At 48.3% G+C, this 23,055-nt stretch overlaps 1 protein-coding gene and 1 long non-coding RNA gene across 5 annotated transcripts in view; one reads left to right on the top strand and one right to left on the bottom strand.

Moving 5' to 3' along the window:
- The first annotated feature begins 1,141 nt into the window (after positions 1 to 1,141).
- LOC142929196 (uncharacterized) lies at positions 1,142 to 13,591 on the top strand. Its single transcript, XR_012945416.1, has 3 exons — positions 1,142 to 1,625; positions 6,882 to 7,090; positions 9,999 to 13,591. It is a non-coding gene; the product is annotated as an uncharacterized LOC142929196 (long non-coding RNA).
- A 7,882-nt stretch (positions 13,592 to 21,473) lies between these two features.
- C26H8orf33 (chromosome 26 C8orf33 homolog) overlaps positions 21,474 to 23,055 on the bottom strand; it is a 39,507-nt gene continuing 37,925 nt past the window's right edge. For all 4 annotated transcript variants that reach the window (XM_076069950.1, XM_032961336.2, XM_032961341.2 and 1 more), the window contains one exon: positions 21,474 to 22,429. In XM_076069950.1, the coding sequence (XP_075926065.1) occupies positions 22,110 to 22,429 (320 nt within the window). In that variant the 3' untranslated portion in view covers positions 21,474 to 22,109. The remainder of the gene's footprint in view (positions 22,430 to 23,055) is intronic.

Raw genomic sequence — 23,055 nt, 5'->3', positions numbered from 1 at the left:
TAATAGAGGTTGTTTGAGTTAGATCACGTAAATATAAATGTTGTTAAATCCGCCACCACCTGACACAGCCAAATAGTAAGCTTTGTCACGTAAATAAAACGTGCCAATTCGTTACTGGAGTTACTCTCCAACACACTGGTTAGTGCTAAACTAGTAACTAATCAGCACGTTTGCTACCCACCCCCTTGTGTGCCGTGCTGGCCTTCATAGACGCTACTTGCTAACAGCACTTGCCATAACATTCTGTTAAGGCTATCAGGGGGATATTTGTCATTGATCCCAATTGAGTCATTTGCAGGTATTTTTTCAGAATTTGGATGTTTGGACAATGCTGGTTACAATGGGTTTTTTTTTGCTGTGGGAGGTAACCAGGGTAACCAGGGATTTCAAGAAAACCCATTGCAGAACAGGGGCCAGACCATGCCAACCCCAGACAGAAAGGCGCCCGGGCTGGGAGTCAAACCCAAACAGGCCCTTGCTGTGAGGCGCGAGCGATAGTAACCACTGCCACCCATTGACGGGGTAGGGGGGCACCGTTGTTGTATTTACCCCGATACCAAGCATGAGATGCCCATCAGCGCCCGGGGGATATTGCCAACGAGGTTTACTGAGCTGGAAGTTGAGCCTGGCCACGTGAGAGAGAGAGAGAGTGAGGCGGGGCTTACCCGAGGATTGGACGCTGATCCGATATGAAGCTCCTTGGAATCGCGGCATGCAGGTTAGATGATGATGTGTGTGCGTGTGTGTGTGTATATGTGTGTGTATGAACGTTTTTTTGCCTTGTAAGTGACCTCTTATGGGCTTCTTCATGCCTGTGTGCACTACGTTTCATTCTATAGTGACAAACCTTACTAATAGGCTGTATCGAGTGGTAGCGGGTTTAACGACACTATTCTATTTAAATCTTGACTTAAAGCTTTCGTGACTGCAGGAATTCATACTCTTTTGGGTCTTTCGATAAAGTCACGAAAGACCCAAAGGAGTACATTTTAAGCGATCTAACCCAAACTGTATTTTGGATGATATTGGTCGTGAAAGCCTGCTGCGTGTTAAATCGTGATTGTTGTAATTATTCCTGTCAATTAAAATTTGATGTTTCTCAGGGAAACTATTTTACCATTTGCGGATTTATGCCCTATTTGCAAAATGTTCTTGAATCGTAATCCTCACTTTTGTTAAATATGTACAGTGTAATAGCGCTAGCTGCTGGGCAGCAGCGGCAACTGTGGTGGACAGACAGTACACACGCCGGTGAGGGTGCGAGCACGGCTGTGTGTTGGCATGGCGGAGGAACTGGGGCAAGGGTCATGGAGGACCCCGTCTGGAAGCCCCTGGAACCTGCTCGTGGGTTCGAGAAGGGAGGCGCGGCCAGGGCGGAGCAACGCTGTGCTGATAAGATAAAAGCAGCCGAGAGCGGGAGCTCGAGGCTGCCGGTTCTGGGATTGGATTCGTCTCGTCGTTGCTGTCGTCGTCGCTGCCGTTGCTGCCGTCGTCGCTGCCGTCGCTGCCGTCTTTGCTCGATATTGTGCTGCTAGATAGTTGTTGGCTGTCTCAGTCAGCGCCGTCAGTGTTAGACGGCTAGCGTTGTGTATAGGCAAGGCTAAGCGACTGTAGAGAGTGTGCAGGTGAGACCGTGAATGTTCTAATTAAAAGAAGGTGGCTCCTACAAACCTCGTCTCCGAATCACTGACACTACATATGTAAAAGATAATTTAGTCATATATTCATTACATTTTGTGATGTTGCCATTTTCTCTTCACTATGTATTTATTTGTGTTTCCACTTTTCTCGCGACCTGTTACGTTCGCTACGCTTGCCAGGGAAGCGACGACTTTTTGTGTTGATGAACCTTGGGGCTTCATAGCTCAACGGGATACTACAAACCGAACCGAACAGCATCCGTATAAAATGAGACATTCTGGGAATTTGCTCGATTATTCCCCCCCCCCCCTTTCCAATCCCGCGAACGCCTCAATCCCTCACTGTAGCCACGTATGGATCTGTTGTTGTTGCACTGAATCCGGTGGGTTGTTTTTTTTGGCGAAGCGGTCAATACGTGTTGCGGCAACTTTTATCATTTTTCCCCGAGCCAACTCGGGCAGATCCTTCTCGTGGTTCGCGCCGAAAATGTCCCTTCCCCTTCGTCTATCTCTCCTTCTCGTGGTTTGCGAGCGGCCGGCTTTGTATGTTTTTTTGTGCCCGCCACTCTCGCGTTAGAGTACGGCAATTAATCTCGTATCACCCCCCCCCACCAACTCCCTCCCCGAGGGTGCTGATGGCATGCAGTGCGTGTGTGTGGCAGCTGTACATTGCCTCTCAGAATTAGGGGCTTTCCTTGATGAGTTCAAGCGAGCAAGTGAGCGACCCACCGTGCGGGGCGCTCGCATTGGTGTTTTTGCCGTTTTGCGAGACACGGGGAGAGCGAAGTGGCACGGCGTTTATTACAGTGGTCTACAATTTTTTAGACGTCGTCTGCTTCAGAGATGAAATATGCTGTTTATTATGGATTTTGATGTGCTAAATTCAAATATGACAAGACAATTAAAACAACTGATTGGCTACTGTTCCCAAGATAATAAAGTTTTTACATTTTACGTCTATGTATATTGTGTAGATAGAGTCTTACTCATAAATTATAAACCTCGGTCTTTTCATGTATTGATGGTTGCTTGACATGATAACAAAATCATAACAAAATCAGCAAAAGGGTTATAGAAATATCATTTATTATGAAACAAAAGGCAAAACAACTATTATGTATATATAAGTACATAGTTTAGTCCTTATTCAGGGTCTATTAGGCGCTTCTTGGCTTGTCTCTTACATTCATTAAATGGAGCATCTTTTGTCACTGTCCAGCAATAGTCTGCAAGCATTCATGGGCTCCATTTGCCCTGATAGCGTCTCTCCATTGCTGCAGTGTCCTGGTGAAATCGCTCGCCATGCTCGTCGTTCACTGCTCCAAATTCATTGGGAAAAAATGTAGATGAGAATGCAAAAAAAGTATCTTTAGTGACATGTTGCAATCTTGAGGAAGTTTTCCACCAACTCCCTGTAGTTCACTGCCTTGTTGTTTCCGAGAAAATGTGTTGCCACTACTGGAAGGCTTTCCATGCCACAACAACAACACGACCAACAACAACAACACCAACACGACCACCAACAACAACAACACGACCAACAACAACCACAACACAACCAACAACAACACGACCAACAACAACCACAACACGACCAACAACAACCACAACACAACCAACACCAACACGACTAACAACACCAACACGACCAACAACAACACGACCAACAACAACCACAACATGACCAAAAACAACCACAACACAACCAACAACAACACGACCAACAATAACACCAACACGACCAACAACGACACCAACAATAACACCAACAACAACAACAACACCACGACCAACAACACCAACAGCACCAACATAGCGTGGCAGAGTGAACATGGCCACAGTCGAGGCGGTCCCCCTGTCAGCCGAGGCTGCTGCGTCGCCTTCCTCTTTTCACCTCTCCGACATCCTCTCGACTTGTGTAAGAAAACGAATTGGCCTCGCTTGAGAGATTAGAAAGACTGACAAACCACTCGCGTTGATTGAACGGGCTAGAAGCAGGGGTCGGGAACCTTTTTGACTAAGAGAGCCATGAAAGCAAAAAATTTGGAAATTTATTTCAGTGAGAGCCATATAATATATTTTAAAAGTGAATTCAACTAAATGTCAGTATAATAAGCCTCTGAATTTATTCTTTTAAATAATGTTGTTATAACACTCACCATTAATGCGACTTCTGGTGCTGCATGGATTTGCTGATGTCTTTGTAGTCGGGTTGGTACTTGGTGAGGTTAAGCTTCATGCAAGCGTTGAGGCTTTCATCCGTTAAACGTGATCGTAGGTTGGACTTGATGTTTTTAAGATGTGAGAATGACTGCTCACATGCATACGTAGATCCAAACATGGTCAATACAGCAATACTCACACGCTGCAGTGTGTGGTATGTGACAGGAAGCGCGTTCCAAGTTTTGAGAATCAGCTGGTCTTCGGGTTGGAGTTTTTTCATTTCTGTCCACATGTGCTTGCTCGCCAACTCCGCTTTCTGTCGTGTGATTCTTTCCAAATCTTCATTCAGTGACTTGAACTTATTCACCCACATGTCTAAGGCCTTCAGGTCAGCCACTTCTGCTTCAAAATCTCTGACGGAGACACCAGGGATGTAATTCAGGTCGGCTGTGTTCAGTGAACACTCGTTTGGATGGGTGATGAACTTAAAAAGACGAGTGTGCTCACGAAATTCTCCAAAGCGTGCTTTGAAGGACTGTAGGAGACTGGATGTGCAGCCAGCTAGCTGGTGGAGATCAAGGTTTTGAATGGGCTCACTTGCTGTGCATGCATCTTTAAATTGGCTCAGTTTTTCAAAATGTAGTAAACGACCTGTTTCAAGATCCGTGATGAAAAGCTCCAGCTTGTTTTCAAAAGCAAATACAGCTTGTTGAAGGGATAACACTGTATTTCCAATGCCTTGCATTTTCACGTTGAGCTGGTTCAGATGTTCAGTCAGATCTACGAGATAGTAAAACTTGAGGAGCCACTCGGTGTCGGCTAGCTCAGGATGCCCGACGCCTTTCATTTCAAGGAAAGTCCGGATTTCGTTCAGGCAAGCCGCAAAATGGCTAAGCACCTTCCCTCTTGACAACCAACGCACATTGCTGTGCAAAAGCAGACCAGGATAGTTATTTACAACTTCATCCAGCAGTGTTTTAAACTGGCGATCATTTAAGGCTCGGGCAACAATAAAGTTGATCACACGAATGACCAGCGACATCACTTCGCCAAACTGCCTGTCACACATCTGAGCACAAAGTGCCTCCTGGTGTATAATGCAATGGAAACTTAGGATGGGTCTATTTTCATGTTCACGGAGAAGCGCCACAAATGCTTTGTTTTTCCCCACCATACACGGAGCACCATCAGTACACACTGAGAGAAGTTTATCCATAGGTAGACTTTTTTCTTGAGCAAACTCCATGAAAGACTTGAATAAATCCTCACCTCTTGTGGACCCTTTTAATGGCAGAACAGCAAGACTTTCTTCGCGCAGTGTGTCACCAACAGCATATCTTGCAATCACGCTGAACTGCGACAAATGGCTCACGTCTGTTGACTCATCCAAAGCCAGAGAAAAGAACGGCGCTGCATTTATGTCCTTCACTTGCGTTTCCTCCACTTTGTTTGCCATCACGATGGTACGATCATGAACAGTTCTTGCCGACAGAGGCATGTCTTGTATCCGTTTGATTATCTTGTCTTTGTTCGGAAGATCATCAAAAAGTTCATTGGCTACATCCAGCATGAACGTTTTAGCATACTCGCCATCTGTGAATGGTTTTCCGTTCCTCACTATTGCTAAAGAACCAGCAAAGCTAGCCGAATTATAGTCACCTTGCCGGGTCCATACGCGGAGTTGCTGCTGGCTAGCTTGCACCCTGCTCAGAAGCTCTTGGCACGCTTTCTTTCTGCTGTCTCCCGCAGGGTATTTTGATGCAAAGGTAGCGTGGCGCGTGTCGAAGTGCCGCTTTACATTCGACCGTTTCAACGATGTAATTTTGTCATTGCAAATTAGACACACCGCAGAACCCGCTCTCTCCACAAAGGCGAATTCTTCGGTCCATTCGTCCTGAAATGTACGATACTCGTCGTCTTTTTTTCTTTTCGCCATCTTCTTCGTCGAAGGGTTAGCTTTGAGCTAATGACCGAGCAGACGCAGTCTCAGACTGATTCAAAAGGGGGCGTTTACCTGTTTTACCCAGCAACGGCAAACGTAGGCCAGTATCATCCAATTAAAATAATGGACAATTGCTCCTGCAGCCCTGAACAGGACATGCGCAGTGAAAAATCGATGGATGGATTAAAACAAGTGAGAATATTTTGTTTTATCTGCGAGCCATATGCAATCATCAAAAGAGCCACATCTGGCTCGCGAGCCATAGGTTCCCGACCCCTGGGCTAGACGTTTACCTTTGGGCGGTTATGCGATTCCTCCAGATTCTTTCTCTTCGGTGGCACAAACGCGGTGGTTTTGCGGATTTTCGTTCTCAAAGTTAAGTTGAACCACGGCGCAGGGTGTTTTTTTTATCTCAAAGCGATTGCAGTTTTTTTTGTCATCTCATTCCGTGCGTGCTGCTAACCGGGAAGCGCTCTCAATGCTAATTAATAACTAGGTTCAATAATCACCACTTAACACCTAAAACACATCCATAATCATCATTATCAACGTGCACTCAACTGCAACGTAAGCGTCACTTATCGCCAATTAGCATCACCACGCCGGAATTATTAATTATCACGATTTACCGACACAGACACACAAAGACAAATATTACCCGTGTAGCCTTAACATAATGTAGGTGCAAGTGCTGTTAGCGAGCACCTATGAAGGCCGGCACGGCACACGAGGGGGTGGTGGCCAACACCACGCCCGGCCACTTTTGTCTCCCTCGTGGCGATGTTTATACACCGCACCAGGTACTCATTTGAGGCTGAGTCGACCTAGGGGAGGTCCAGAGACCGGTACAGATGATCGTCACCGGTGTTGGCCGTGAGCGGAAATCGAACTCGGGTCGCCAGGTCCGTAGCGCAGCGCTCTGACCACTACTACACCACCGCTCCCCACGACGCATGCACGGCCGCATTCGTAAGCCCTTGGCCCTCGTCTGCACCAAGTTTTGTCGATAATGAAATTGCCATGAACACTGCAAACGTTTAACATAAGCGGCACGCGACAACGTTGAAAAAACATTTCAACAAGCGCCCTTAACGGGTTTGCTCATCTGCAACGACTCAATTCTGCCTTGATTTTAGAGCCGTGAGCTGTGCTGAGGGCTGCGGTGGTGCCGAGGGCTGCGGTGGTGCCGAGGGCAGCGGTGGTGCCGAGGGCTGCGGTGGTGCCGAGGGCAGCGGTGGTGCCGAGGGCTGCGGTGGTGCCGAGGGCACCTCATGGGCTGAAGGCGACCGCAGGCTTGTGGCCAGTGAAGTCACGACTCTGCTGCCGGTACCCCACGCCCTCATGGGTGAGGATCCAGGATGGCACGGCAACAACAGTTTACGGGACTGCGTCGATCCACTGCTGGATGAAGGCCCTCCCCTGTGGCGCGCGTCGATCTTGGGGGTTATCAATTGAACCACGTACGAATGTTGAACTTATTTCGCACCGTACCTAGCGACATCAAAGGTACGAGGGGGGGGGGGGTAAGGACCACATACTAAACGCAAAAAATCTGTTCTAAAGGATAGGAGTTAGTCAATCTAGATGACGATTTAAAAGTGCAAAGCTCCAATTGCTTCCTAATATCGGAAGAGCATTTCAAATGGCCGCAGAGGCACATCTGACAGCGCGCGTTGATGCGCTCCCAGAAGCTCGTCTTATTGATAGGTTGTCTAATACTTTATTTTTTTACGTGGAGGGACAGATATGTGAGGGAGGGATATGTAGGTATGCTGAACGTCTTTTGTACCATATGGAGCCAACCTTGCTAATCGGAGGTGCGGGGGAAGGGCAAAAAACTGAACACAAAAATCAGTTCTAAAGAAAATGAGTGTGTCAATCTAGATGGCGATTTAAAAGTACACAGCTCCCCTGTGGCTTCTTAGTATCGGAAGGAAGAGGCGTTCCAGACGGCCACAGAAGTGCATCTGAAAGCGCCGCGGGACGATGCGGTGGCCGCCGTCTTTGTTCGATAGGTTTTGGCCAAACATCCAAATGCAAAAAAAAATCACCTAAAAATTACTCGATATAGATTACACACGGAAACATCACCCCGACTGCGAAAATTTTGACTTAGCGAGGCTCTCCTGGGTAAAAAAGCCTAGTAGTAGTAGCCGTAATAATAGTCGGCGCGGTTTGGTGAAGGGTTAGTCCAGATATCATTCGGCAGCCAGGTCCACCGTGCAGTCCCACCGCCGACCCCGGGACACAGCAAAGCGCTCTGGTCAGTGGTGGCGCTGTACCCATACTTCTGGGCTCTCACTTCGAATTAATGAACTCCGAGTGCGATGACAGAAGAGATGTGGACACGAGACAGAGATGTGGTGGGTTTAACACAGAGTAGCAGTACAGGGTTTGCGTGACCAATATTATCCATAAAAGAGGTATTTTTGGGGTTAGATCGCGTAAATATAAATGTGTCGTTAAACCCGCCACGACCACCCAACAGCCAATAAGTAAGGTGTGTGAAGTAATCCAAACGTGCCAATTAGTTACTAGTTCAGCACACTGGTTGTGTGTTGGAGAGTAAACCCGCTACAACATTTACAATTCCAGTACTGTGACGTTTCGCCGGCAATTACAACAACCAGCCTCATCAGGCGACAGCCAGATTTGTTGCCTGAACTAGTAACTAATCGGCACGACTTGTTTACGTGACAAACCTCACTCATTTGGCTGCATCGGGTGGTGGCGGGTTTAACGACACAACATTTAATTTCACTCGATCTAACCCACTCATTTTCTATATCTCATCTCTCTAGAACCCCTGTTCTAGAGAGATGAGATATAGGGAGAAGACGGGTGTTTTGGCCATGTGGCTTAGAGAATGGGCTTCCTTCTCGCAACAGGGGAAACGCGGGGACTCTTTGTAGGTGCGTGCAGCCAATACCCCCTGACAGACCCTGCGCGTTCACAGCATCCAACGCTACCTGGGTGTCAACCGGCTTTGAAACACCATGACGATCAAAGCAATCTGGTACATAACACTCTACCAATACTTTTTTTAGTGCCACCCCATGCCACTCCCGAGCCACTCTTTCAACGTCTCCAGCCATTTAAATCTCCCCACCGTTCTCACTCCGCTGACCAGAGCCGCTTCCTACGGAGCAGCTGCGTCCAAAAGTCGGCTCGCTCTACCCACAACACCGGGGGCAGACTGTGCTGGCTCTGCTGAGCGGCGTTTCTCTGCAGTCGCCACTCGGCGGCGGCCGTCTGGAACGTTCTCTCTCCCACTGCTGCACACGCACATGCAGCAAACAGCAGCAGCCTCCAGGCACCACCGCCCATCTACAAGCAGCATCTCTCAAGGCTTTATTATTATTTATTATTATATCCCCATGCAAAGGCACGCACATTGACTAGAAATTATTGAAATACAGCTGTCGAATGAAAGGCAATACTGCAGGGATTGGTGATCGTTGATGTCACACACACAACAAAATATTTTTTACATCTGCTCTCAGCCTTGTCTCAACCACAAACAACACAGAGCTGAACGTGTGGCCGTGCGATGGTTGAGGCCACAAAATCCACGGAGCTGAACGTGTGGCCGTGCTATGGTTGAGGTCACCAGGTCGACAAAGCTGAACGTGTGGCCGTGTGGTGGTCGCGTGACACGCACGCGTGGCATCGATGGGAGTGGTGTGCTGTGTGCTGTGAGCAGACCCGCCGTTGACTCCACAGTATGTCTTCAGCCTGTGTGCGCCTGCGCGCGTGCCTCCGCTGCGATGCGTCTCTCCCTGTCGAGATGGCACCACGACCGCCACGGGTATCTTGGTGCACGGCCCGTAAGGCGTCATCAACGGGGACTTGAAGTTGCCATCGTGTTCCTAGGATGCACGATATTAGAAATTAATATTCCTCTGTTCCCAAAATGTGATGTGTGCGTCTTTTTTATTTTACATCTGCTGATGCCAAACAAACTCTCTGTTTGTCGCCTTGACTATAGACGCTAGGGACTCTACGTTTGATCTGGTAATTTTGGGATGAATACGACTATTGTTATTATTACGCTTGTTTGCCCAGGAGAGTCTTGCTGAGTCTCAAGACTAATTGTCAGGAGGGTATTGACAAGCTGGCACACCAAGGGCGCGATGCTGCTGCTTCTGTGTGTAGTCCCCATTGAGTAATTTGCAGGGTCATTTTTCAGTATTGAGATGGTTGGCCAACGCCGGTGACATTGTATGTGTGTCTGTTGTTTTGATCTATTGCAGGAAACCGAAGGAACCCCACGCAGAACATGGATAGAGAGAGAACACACAAACTCCACAGAGAGAGGAGCCTGAGTTGGGATTCGAACCCAGGCCCCTTTTGTCGCAAGAAGTGTTACCACTGCACCGCCCTGCCTAAGAGATCGAGAATCGGAATCTTCTGGAGGAATCCGATGAGCTATGAAAGTATTTTTTTTCACAGATGTCCAGTAAGGATGCGGGTTAACAAGTTATATCAACAAACGATACGACAAAAACACGATGGAATATATTTTATACATTTATATAGAGCATCGTTAATGCAAAACTGTATCTCACCTCGCTGTACAAGACAACTGCGATAAAACACATGAGAGCAAGGTCGAGAAAACTGAGCAAGTCATCTACAGCCTACAAGTAGAAATTGCACAACTACATAAATTCCTGCTGGTTTGTCAACTCCCTAAACGCAACGCTTGGCAATAAGTCAGCAAAACAACAAGAATTGCTCTGTATCACCGGATGCCTTGGGTACCATACATAATCTCAAGGAGAATCCAAAGGCTCTCGCTCTCTTCCTTCCCAGGCCTTGTGCACTTTGCCCCCATCACGAGAACTGTTTTATTTTACCAGATAAGGCCAGACTGAGCTATGTAGCAGCTCTTTTCCAAAAGCGACCTGGCTATCACAAATGATCGCTCCACGAAGTGGCTTATCATCATCGTCACGTGGACATTTATAGCAGCAGCCAAATCACTCAAAGCGCGTGACGTTGATTCTAAATGCAAAAGGAAAAACCGGAGGAACCCGGAGAAAAATCTACACGGCCACGGGGAGACAGACACGCAAACTCCAAATATACAGCAGCAAGCGTCAAGGTCGGGATCGAACTCACGATCTCCTGCATACCAGGCGAGGTCGTCAACATCGTGCCTTACTACTCCAGCTCACAAGGCCTCCTTCATGGTCCGAGGGGGAATTTCTGAGGAGCCCGCGACTCTACCCACTCAGCAGCAGCTGGTGCTTGACCTACGAGTAGAGGATGTCCATTGAGGATATTGAGCGATGAACTCAGCTGGTGTGCAGGCGTCTCGGGTGCTCTGTATGTGCACTGTTGGTTGAACTTCTTTTGCACCGTACGTATCCAATCGTTCTAATCGGAGGTGCGGGGGAAGGACAACAAACTATGGGCCTCAGTATGAGTAGTCTATGGGTCTCTGTTTAAGTCTATGGGTCTCTGTGTGAGTCTATGGGTCTCTGTGTAAGTCTATGGGTCTCTGTGTGAATCTATGGGTCTCTGTGTGGGTCTGTGGGTCTCTGTGCGAGCCTGTGGATCTATGTGTGAGTCTGTGGGTCTCTGTGTGAGTCTGTCTCAGTCTAAGTAGTCTGTGGGTCTCTGTGTGAGTCTGTGGGGCTGTGTGAGTCTCTCTCAGTGTAAGTAGTATTTGGGTATATGTGTAAGTATATGTATGTTGAATTTCTTTCGCACCGTACAAAGCCAACCGCGCCAATCAGAGGCGCGGGAGGGGGCGGATAAGGACGAATCGTGAGCATTGCAGGGTCGCGAAAGCAGGAGAGACCTTCATCCAGCAGCGGATTAATCATGGCCGATGAAAACGACCATAAAAGAGGCCACACTATCGTGTGGCATCGCCCGGGCCGCCACCTTGTCCCGCGCAAGGGCTGCTGGGGGACAATCTGACGTCGTGTTGCAGGGTCCCGGCGAGTGATTTGGAAGCTTCAACCAACCAAGATACATTTTTTTTCTTTACTTACCTCCCATACAACGTATGGGTATTGAGAATTCCATCTGCCTCAATGAGGCTCCCAATGGGCCATTTAAAACAGTCGGGTGCTCAGGATTGGAGACGACGGCCAATTCCCTCCATGACGGAGCGTAACGCGCGCACCCACCGTTGTGTATGCATCGTATAAAGCCCGGGCAATTGTTTAAAATCGTGTCTGATTAAACGCAAACACATTTCCCAGCTTAACATGACAATTTTCAATTAATGAACTGTGACGCAAAAGCAAAGATCTCCACCGTAGAGCCATAACAGACTTTTGAGGAGTGCTGTTAGCGATTATCAGCACATATAAAAGCCGGCACTGTGGCACACGACGGGGTGGGAGGCCAGCCACCACCACGCCCGGCCGCCTTTGTCTCCCTCGTGGCGATTTTTGTCACATCGCACCAGGTGCAGTACTCATTTGAGGCTGAGTCGACCTAGGGGAGGCCCAGAATGGCCCTGAAATGCATTATTGGACGGCCCCTGCTGACGGGACTCTGTCGAGTGGCATGGTGCGCTGCTTGGCGCTGATGGATGCGGTCCAAATCACGCGGTAAACGCCTGAAGAGTACAGATTCACAATCGTTTTTTGTTGTTGGGTGAGGCCAATAATGCTACGTAACGGATCTGACCAGATTGGTGTCGTTAAGACCCCTTCTCAAACTCAGCAAAGCCAAACAAACCGTAGCAACCACATTTAGCCCATTCGATACGCGACTTAATTGCTACATTTTGGCTGTGTTGCATTGTTCTTGAACGTGGCGGTGAGCTGATGAACAATAATAATTGGCGAGCGAAATTGGAAGAACGTTAATCAACCAGGCTATGCGTTAACTGTGTGGTAACCGATCCTCTGTGTTGCATTGCATTACACTTCTTAATTTTACTAAATTTGCTTTCTCAAACTTTCGATCTTCTTGCTTTAAACCATTCTCTCCTCCGGCCACTGTGGTCCGGAATTCCACACTGCTCCCTCTTTGTTTGTGTCTCTTTCTACATGTGGGTCTCGGCGTGTCTTTGTGTGTCTCTCTCTGCATGTGTGTCTGCCTATGCTGTTCCCGTGTCTGTGTATTATCATTCATTCTTACCTGATGATGGTTGCTTGTGTTGCAACCGAAACGCCGTATTCTATTATTTGATTTGATTTTCTACGTGACTTTACCGAAAGAACCAAAGAGTAATTCCTGCAGTCACGAAAGCTTCGAATCTAGTTTGTACAAACACAACATACAAATGCTACAAGTGCAGGGACGCCGCGGTGGCTATGAGATGTTAACTCCCTCGTCTAGTATACAGGAGGTCGTGGGTTCGATTCCGTCCCTGACGCCTGCTGCTGTATATTTGGAGTTCGCGTGTCTCTCTCTCTCTGTGGTCGCGTGGATTTTTCGCCGAGTCCTCCGGTTTTCCCCTCCACATATAGGAACAACATCACGCGTTCAGAGAATTTGGCTGCTATAAAGTTCCAAGTGATAAGCCACTTCGAGTGAAGCTATTATTTGTGGCAAGGTAGCTTAGGAAAAGTGCTACGTAGCTCAGTGGGGCCTTTTCTAGTAAAATAAAACAAAGCAAAATATAGTTCTAGTGATTGAGGCAAAGCGTATAAGGCCTGCGGGGGAAGAGAGAGAGGCTTTGGATTCTTATTGATATTATTTATGGTACCCGAGGCATCTGGTGCTACAGAGCAATTGTTGTTTTGCTGCCTTGCCCCCAAGCTTGCGTTTTGGCATTAACAAACCGGCAGGAATTCATGTACTTGTACAATTTGTACTTCTAAGACTGCATTTTTATTTATTTGTCGGTGACTGAAAAATAGTTTTATTTTCACCTAAGTTTGGAATCGAACCCAGGCCCTTCTTTCCCAGCGAGACACAAGTACTCTTACCCCCTCCCCCCCTATTACGACTCTGGCAACTCGGTGTTGAACATCGACGACTCGACACGTCGGCACACACCAAGGCTGGCAATTTCCTGCAGAAATGACTGGGCAGCCCACAGGAACGGACCAGATTGGCAGCGTGCCACCCCTGACCCCAGCACGTGCGCGCGTGTGGTTCAGTGGCGATCGCGGCATCACCGCGTGCCCACCGAGACACTTTACATTGCTGCGGAGGACGGGGCTGCTGTGCCAGTTTCTGTATCGTACAATTTTTTTTAAAGGGCGTAAATCCGCACGTTCGCTTGCGCAACACTCGCATGCACGTGCATCACAAAAAAAAACAAAGACAAAGATTCCCCGTGTAGCCTATAACAGAGTGTTGGGGCAAATGCTGTTCGCGAGTAGCACCTATGAAGGCCGGCACGGCACACAAAGCGGGTGGGTGGCCAGCACCACGCCCGGTCGCCTTTGTCTCCCCAGTGGCGATGTTTACACACCGCAACCAGGTACTCAATTGAGGCTGGCTCGACCTATGGAGGCAAAAGGACTGGTTCAGATTATCATCACCGGTGTTGGCCTTGAGCGGGAATCGAACTCGGGTGGCCAGGTTCGGAACGCAGCGCGCTAACCGCACACTACCGCTCCCTATAAACGGTAGTGTGTGTGCATCGCGCACACAACAAAGACAAGACAAATATCTCCCCGTATAGCCTGAACAGACTGTAGGGGCACACACACGCACACACACTTGCGTGTTACACTTGAGCACCATCGCCTTGCACTCGCCCGCAATGCATCGCGATGCAAGATGACATCGGTAGGTCCACCCCCTCCCCGCCACACCGCGCGTCGCTTGCCCCACGTCTTCTGTCATCACTGACGCAGTGCAGTGCAGATGGCTTCCCTTTGCTTTGGGTGGCTGTGCGGCACCGGTGGTAACACTCTTGTGCCACAGGAAAGGAAGAGGTTATGGTTCAATTCCTGACTGTCGTGTTTGTATCCCCCCCCCCCACCCTGTTCTTCATGGGTTTCCTCTGGGGTCTACGGTTGCACCTTCCAAAGATTAAAACAATACAATATGTAACTCACCGGTATAGGACAATCACCCCAATGTTGCATTTTTTACTGCAATTGAGATTGCACGAAGCAACATCGAGTCCACGATTGCAAATACATTGCAAGGCCCTCCTAAAAAAATAAGTGCATCTGTAGACTTCCGTGAGTCGTGGCTCAACAAGCGTAGGACTGTAATGATGATAATAATAGAGACCCCAATCACATGCAGGACTTCTGTAATATCTACAAATGTTCCCGTCTGCCACGTTTGGCTTTAGCCATAGTGCCCAGGGTGTTGTAACAGAATTTGTTGTTGTTTCCGAACACATTTCCGAGTTTAGCCATCAGACCGCGTCGAGGATTCTGTATTTAAGACCGAGACAGCAGGAAGACTTTCTTTACCGTTCTGGCTGTCGCCTGATGATGCTGGTTGTTGTTGTTGCAACTATCGGCGAAACGTCACGGTTACTCGAATTGTAAATGTTGTAGTGGGTTTACTCTCCAACACACAACCGGTTAGTGGTGTATTAGTAACTAATTTTGTTTACGTGAAACACCTTACTCATTCGCTATGTCGGGTGGTGGCGGGTTTAACAACACATTTATATTTATGCGATCTATCCCAAAACAACCTCTATTATAGAGATGAGATGTAGCGAGCAGACGGGCGTATTGAGTGAACGACCTCGCGCGAGTAGGAATAAGCGGTCGTACGGCTGCCTCGGTGTAGCATCATCACCACACAAGGCACCGGGATGCTGCTGGATGCTTCGAGATGCTACCCACGCGCCTCGGTCTTTGTTCGGCCTGCGCACGCATCTCAGGTGTTGTCGTGGGCTGTGCTTTACCCTACTCGTTTCAAAGCTGCCACCGTATCTTGTTGCGCTCAGTGTTAAATATTTTATACGTTTGTTTACATTTCATAAACATGGTCAAACATTTATTCAACGAAAAATATTGTATCATTAATAGCTGCTAATCGAGTCACTTAACACACTTTCGGCTACGTTTTCCGTCGCTGAGCGACTCAAATTTAAACGTGCATTTTTCACTAATTTTCATGTTTTTATTTCGTTAGTGAATTACATTATATAAAAAACGCAGTAATTATGAAAGAACGCGTATAGGAGAACAAACTGCACTTGTTTATACTGATGAGCTAAAGTATAAAGCTCTTTTTCACAGATGTCCAGTAGGGGCACAGGGTAAGAACGTTACAACAACAAATAATACAAGAACACGATAGTCGTGGAAAGTACAAGCAAGGTAAACATATCACCCAAACAAATACAACACTAAACCATCCCCATCCTACCAGGCAAAGCCCACTGAGGTATTCACTTATTTTTCAGAAGCGACCTGGCCACAAATGATAGCTCAACAAAGTGGCTTATCTTGTGGAAATTTTAGAGCAGCCAAATATTATAAATGCCTGTTTCTGAATGTGGAGAGAAAAACTGGAGGACCCGGAGGAAAAAAATCCACCCGACCACAGAGAGAAAGACACACGAACTCCAAATATACAGCAGCAGGCGTCAGGGTCGGGATCGAAACCACCACGACCTCCTGTGTACCAGGCGAGGTAGTTAACATATCCTAGCCACCGTGATGATTATGAGAGAGAGAGGCATGCAAACTCCAAATATACAGCAGGCATCAGGGTCGGGATGGAACCCCCGCACCTCCTGCATACCAGGCGAGGTAGTTAACATCTCCTAGCCACCGTGGCACCCTGCACGGAGTGTAACCCTCGGCTCTGAGCCCTTCGTAGTTGTAGCAGAGAATTCCTGCACCCCGGGCAGCCAGCAAAAACTTCCTCAAGTCCATTCACCCCGACGACCTCCCAAGTGGCAATCGAAAAGAAGTTGGACGACTGGAGGAGGGAGGGCCGACGGGCAGGCAGGGTGCCGCATAATGACACGAAGACGGACGTGAAGAGGCGCATAGAGCGACGGATTGAGACACGGGGGACAGAGTCTGCAGCGGCGTACACGCATACGCAGGCAGATCACGTGAAGGACAAATAGACAGAAGGCAACGCAGAAACATCGAGAGTTGGTCAGAGAGATGCAATGACAGAGATGGAAAAGGTACGCAGAGTGCTCGCCACAAATGGACCACAATAACTCGCTGATCTCGTCAAGGATCATAAACCATCACGCAAACTCCTGTCATCCTCGTAGCAGCGGCTTTTGGTTCGTCATCGAACAAATCCGGTGGTCACTGCATCGCGCACTTTCAGATGCGCTTCTGCTGCCGTCCGATATTAGGAAGCCATTGGGAGCTATGCACTTTTAATTCATCATCTAGATTGACAAACTCATTACTTTAGAATATATTTTTTTGCTTTTATTTTGTTATCCTGCCCCGCACGCCTCCGATTAGTATGCTTGGTTACGTACGGTGCGAAAGAAGTTCAACATACAATAAGCATGAACATGCACAGACTTGCGTCGCCTACTGCTGGATGGGCGCCTCCCCTCAGCGTGCGGGTTAGCAATTGACCGCACTTCACCACACTGCTCGGTGCAGGCGCGTGAAGTTGGGGAATGAATGTTGGAGCGACAAAGCGTGTTCGCTGCACTGCTGATAGACACGAGAGTAGCCACGCAGAAGCAGCCGCCTACAACACCCGAGGTTAATGCATTGGCGGTCGCCATTCGCGGTGCAGTCTTCCATGCTGCACAGCCCTAGGGATTTGGTGATAGGCAGGGACACGGAGAGATGCAAATGCCGTGTACATACACGCGCGCACACGTGGCCACGAATAACGCGGAGTTGCGATGAATAGGAGGGACAGAGAGCAGACTGAGAGATGCAGGGGCCGACGGCTGGAATCGACGACGTGACAAATGAACAGACACGTGACAAGTGAACAGACGGGGGACAAACACGCAGATCGAGACGCGCAGGCGAGGGTGATTCACGGTCAGCGTGACAACAAATCAGACATCGGTCTCGGAGCAATTCCGGTTGTGCTAGGCACGCACAAACTCCCCCCCCGCGCGCTCGAGACGGAAACCGCAGCAAAAGACCTCGAGGCAGCGGTTTTAATCACTGTTGTGAAAACAGAGGCATGTTGGGAGCTCACACGGAAAAGTTTAGGGTTCATGCTGAAGGGGACACATTTTTTGTCATCTCTTCTGATCCATCTCACCAAATTGTGTCAGCGTGTACGTACGTTGAGCTTCTGTCACACCGTACGTAACCAACCGTGCCAATCGGAGGTGCGGGTGAAGAATCGATGAGCACGGTTGGCTACGTATGGTGCGAAAGAAGTTCAACATACATACAAGGAGAACAAACTAAAGACAAAAAGCAGTTCTAAAGAAATTACTTATCAATCTACATTATTTAAAAGTGCATAGCTCCAATGGCTTCCGAATATCGGAGGGAAGAGCATTCCAGACGGCCGCAGAAGCGCATCTGAAAGCGCGCGATTATGCACTCCCAGAAGCTCGTCCGATTGATAGGTTCTGTAATACGTGGAGGGACAGATGTGAGGCGGATTATGTATGTGTTTTGAAGTTTTTTCTCACCGTATGTATCCAACCGTGTTAATCGAAGGAGCGGGGGAAGGACAATAAACTAAACACAAAAAGCAGTTCTAAAGAAATTAGTTTCCAATCTAGATGATGATTTAAAAGTACATAGCTTCAGTGGTTACTCATATTAGAAAGAAGAGCATTCCAGACGGCCGCAAAAGCGCATCTGAAAGCGCGTGGATGCGGTGTTCCATGGCTAGCCAAAAGCTCCTGCGAGGATGAGCGGAGTTCGCGTGGTGATGTTTTACGCTCCTTGACGATTGCCTCACCGTCGCATTGCTGGATTGGTTTAATTGAAGTGTTGTATTTGCTTCGCCAATCAATTCCCATTGAAGGAATGTACGTATCATACATTAATCTGAAGAAGAAGCTTCGTTGAGTTTCAGGACTTTTTTTTATATGGGTGGCCTTCTGCATTCGCACGTTTGTACAAATCCATTTCACGTAGCCTTAATGTGGTTTTTAAGGAAACCAGAGTTTACCTGGATTACAAAGACAAAAAAATCCCCGTATAGCATCAATAGACTGTTGGGGCAAGTGATGTAAGCGAGCAGCACCGATGAAGACCAGCACGACACACGAGGGGCTGGTTGGCCAACACCACGCCCGGCCGCCTTTGTCTCCCTCGTGGCAATGTTTACACACCGCACCAGGTACTCAATTGAGGCTGAGTCAATCTAGCGGAGGCCCAGGGCCGATTCAGGATAATGGTCACCGGTGTTGGCCGTGAGCGGAAATCGAACTCAGCACGCCACGTTCGTAGCGCAGCATAGCGCGAACCGTTACACCACCACTCCCTACAAAACACACACACTCTCGATGGTCTTCAAATGGGCTCGCCATCCCACTTGCTGTACTGGCCATCCTGCAGCCCAGTGGGCTTGAGAGTTCTGCGCGTCCGTCAAGTGAGACCGAGCGGCAATCGCGTGAAGGCCAATGACGACATCACCAACTCGTCTCCCATCACTTGCAAACCAGGGCCCGGATGTAGGTTCTTGTAGGCCCTAGGCACTTCTGTTTCGTCGGCCTTCAGTGCTAACTCTCTACAGCTGGTACTGCTGCTGCCCCATGTCACTACTACCGCCGCTGTCGCTCCGCTTGTTTTACGTCGTAACTTCATCCATAGGACACCGCCGCCTTTGTCTTCCCTTGCACTGCTCTCTATTGAGAATGAGATTGAAGGTAAAACACCATTTGAAGATGTTATTTATAATTTTGCAATGAAAAAAATCTCCAAAAGTTCATCTCCGGTCTTAATTTCTCACTCACCTTATGAGAAAAAAAAAACTATAGACATGACTCTGGATATTGTTGCTATATAAAGATCAGTATTCAAGAAGACATCTTGGTAAAAAAATGTTATATCATATACCATCAAAAAACATGGTCAACCTTTTATTTTGTCGGCCCTTTTAGTTTTCATAGGCCCCTAGGCACAGTGCCTACTGTGGCCTATTGAACATTACGGCCCTGCGTGCAAAGTTTTGATGAGGATCCTCCTGAGGTGAGCTCTGGGTGCTTGCCCAATGATCTCACTCGGGTGGGCGGTCGTTGCGGTGTCCTCACATCCGTCCTGCACGCACGCTCCATCCCTCATCACACTAGCGGCTCTTCACTAATGCTTGCTAGTACTCCAAATGCGTGATATTGATTCTAAATGTGGAGGGGGCAAAAAAGCGGAGGATCCGCGAGAAAAAGATTTACACGCGACCAACGGTCAGAGAGACATGCAAACTCAAAATATACAGCAGGCATCGTCAGGGTTGGGATCGAACCCACGACCTCCTGCATACCAGGCGAGGGTATTAACATCTCCTAGCCACCGTGTTATGCACGCGACTCACTAAATACACCCTATCCGTGGCACCTTTCACGATAATGCCTGCAAAGGTGGGTGGGGGGGGAGGCACTTTCGCCGATAAGAAGACATCATCAGAGGACCGCCGCCCATTTGATTGGGGGTTTGACAGCAGCACGACGACGATTGACGATGATGGGGTGGGGTGTGGTGTGTTCACTCTTCTGGTATTATCGGGGGTGGGGCAGTAAAAGCCACCAGTGGGGGGCAGCCAGTGGCCCACGGTGGCCTTGCAATGAAGAACGCTGCGCTACAAACCTCTTCCTGCACGAGTAGAGCTCGTCTACAATGCCACATCGCCACGTTCCATTTCAAACTACTCAAGTTGCTCACTTGCACCATCGTGAAAATACAATTCCAAAAATCCTTCCGCGTACACCCTATACTCAAACGTCCGAAGGTAATTTGCCAGAACGTTGTATTCATTGCTGACGCAGCAACGCATGACTCAATCACAAACTGTTCCTGCTCAAGCAATAGTGCCTCTTACCCATCTTTTCACGACTGTGTTACTTTTTTTATACCAGGTAAGGCCCACTGAGCTGGATGCCATGGTGGGCTAGGAGATGTTAACTACCTCGCCTGATATACAGGTCATGGGTTCGATCCTGACACTGATGCCTGCTGTATAGTTGGAGTTTGCGTGTCTCTTTCTCCCCGTGGCCGCGTTGATTTTTCTCCGGGTGATCCGGGATGTTCCTCCACATTGAGAAACATACGTTAAAAGTATTTGGCTGCTATAAATTTACACATAAGCCACTTCATCGAGCTATCATTAGTGGCCCAGTCGCTTCTGATAAAAAAAGCCAAATATTCTAAACGCGTGATGTTGATTTTAATTGCGGAGAGAAAAACCGGAGGACCCAGAGAAAATCCACGCCACCACGGGGAGAGACACGTGAACTCCAAATGTACAGCAGGCGTCGTCAGGGGGTTGGGATCACACCCACGACCTCCTGCATACTGCGCGAGGTAGTTAACATCTCCTAGCCACCGTGGCACCCTGCACGGAGTGTAACCCTCAGCTCTGAGCCCTTCGTAGTTATAGCAGAGAATTCCTGCACCCCACATCTATCCACCGCATTATGCACGTGACTAACTAAATACACCCTACCCGTGGCACCTTTCACGCTAACGCTTACAAGAGGAGCCAGTGTCCTTGCAAATGTCACACACCTTGTTTTCGGTAATCCCCACCACCAACCACAACAACAACGACGACCCAGCCAAGGCCCCAGCTCGCAAACTGCATCGTTGGCAAAAGAAAACATCTCCGAGTCTCTCGGGGTTTGAAATATGCAAAATTCACCCAATTACTTTGCACCCCCCTTGTTTGTCCACGGACATTTGAATAAATGTACACAAGCGGCGAGGTAGCTTATCTCGCTTGAAAATAGGGCACGGTTTATTTATTTATTTATAGACTCACACAGCGACCCAAAGTTTGTTGTTCTTCCCTCGCACCTCCGATTATTACGGTTGGCGACGTACGGTGAAAAAGGAAGTCCAACATACATGCATGTATCCACACCACTGCAGTCGTTTTACAAAGTATTCCGATTTAATTGACGAGAGATATTCCGGTATGAGTACAGCCTAAAGTGATGGCTTTGTTACAATACAAGCGAGAATAATGGATGAGATAAAAGCAACTGGAAAAAATAATGTGGCCCCTTTGAGCGTGCCAGGGATTCTAAGAGGTTCGCGGCAGAGTGAGGGAGTTGAAAGTTCAGGAGAGAATGTGTCAGCAGAGCTCGCTGTGAGCGTAATTCAGTTCAAATTATAGGAAGGGCAGGTTGTTATGGAAACAGACAATTTGCAGTCTCACACCAAGAGGCCAGCAATGAAGGCAAAGAAGCCACAGCCTGCCAGGGGGGAAGCCTGTAAAACCATTTGGAGAGCGGATGTGCCTGTTGTGCCCAATTGCGGGATCTGGCAGACGAAAGAGATGGGGAGAGCGTAATGAAGAGGTGACCTATCTCGACCCTCCTTGACACTCACCGCCGAAGATCAGCTCTCCGACGCATCAAAAAAGTTGAATTTAAACTCTCGTGCGGCACAACGGAAACCGTTTGTGCGTGTGGTCGCAGCTATGGCAGCGGCGGTGCTGGCGGACGGCGCCCCGAAGCTCGCGGGCCAAGCGTCGGAGAGGACTTCCACAGGGGTGGCGCTGGCCTCCGCCGTGGCCCCCGTGGAGGCCGGCGCGTTGCCTGCGGATGCGTTCTCTCCGACCGAGTGGAGCCTCTTGCGGCCCTCCTTGCTGACGCATGCCTTGTAGAACACGCTATTAGGCTTCGCCGGCACCGGCACCAGCTTCATGGTCTTCATGGCTGCAAAAATAAATATGTCTAAGAAAAATGTATACATCACAAAAAGGGGAACAATTCCATTGTTTTCAGGAAACTATAAAAAAACTAAACGATTTTATTTTTCGTTTTAGAAGTCCAAATAATCCCTCGTGTTTAATTCCTGCAGTCAAGAAAGTTTTTTAGGAGAATAAAATGGAGTAGATCCCCTCTTAATGATGGTAATTGGTTCAACAAAACTGGTCCTTAAGTGATTTCGTCATCAAGCGGTTTGTAGTTCAAGCGCAGCAGACGTGAATGTAAACAATGCCCGAATGCTCACAAATGAAATGAACGTCGCCGATTGGCCGAGGCCTGGTCAGACCACTTTAGAGCTTGCCGATTGGCTGAAATTGGCGGTCGCGTGCTCATCCTAAGCCCGTTGTTAGCAGGGGAATGGTCGATAAGTGAACACATAGGGCTCTATGGAGGCCTGTCGTTAAGCGATTAGTCGTTAACAGGGGTGGTCGTTAAGAGGGGTTCTATTCTATTCTACACTACACACTACTATACACTACACTACTACACACTATTCTACTACACACTATGCTACTCGACTACACACGACGCTACAACAAACTACGCTACTACTGTACACTACAATACACTAC

Source organism: Petromyzon marinus, chromosome 26, assembly GCF_048934315.1.
Source record: "Petromyzon marinus isolate PM22_M1 ecotype Great Lakes invasive population chromosome 26, UKy_Petmar_22M1.pri1.0, whole genome shotgun sequence".
Taxonomy (NCBI): Eukaryota; Metazoa; Chordata; class Hyperoartia; order Petromyzontiformes; family Petromyzontidae; genus Petromyzon; species Petromyzon marinus.
This window is presented reverse-complemented; position numbering and strand designations above follow the sequence as displayed.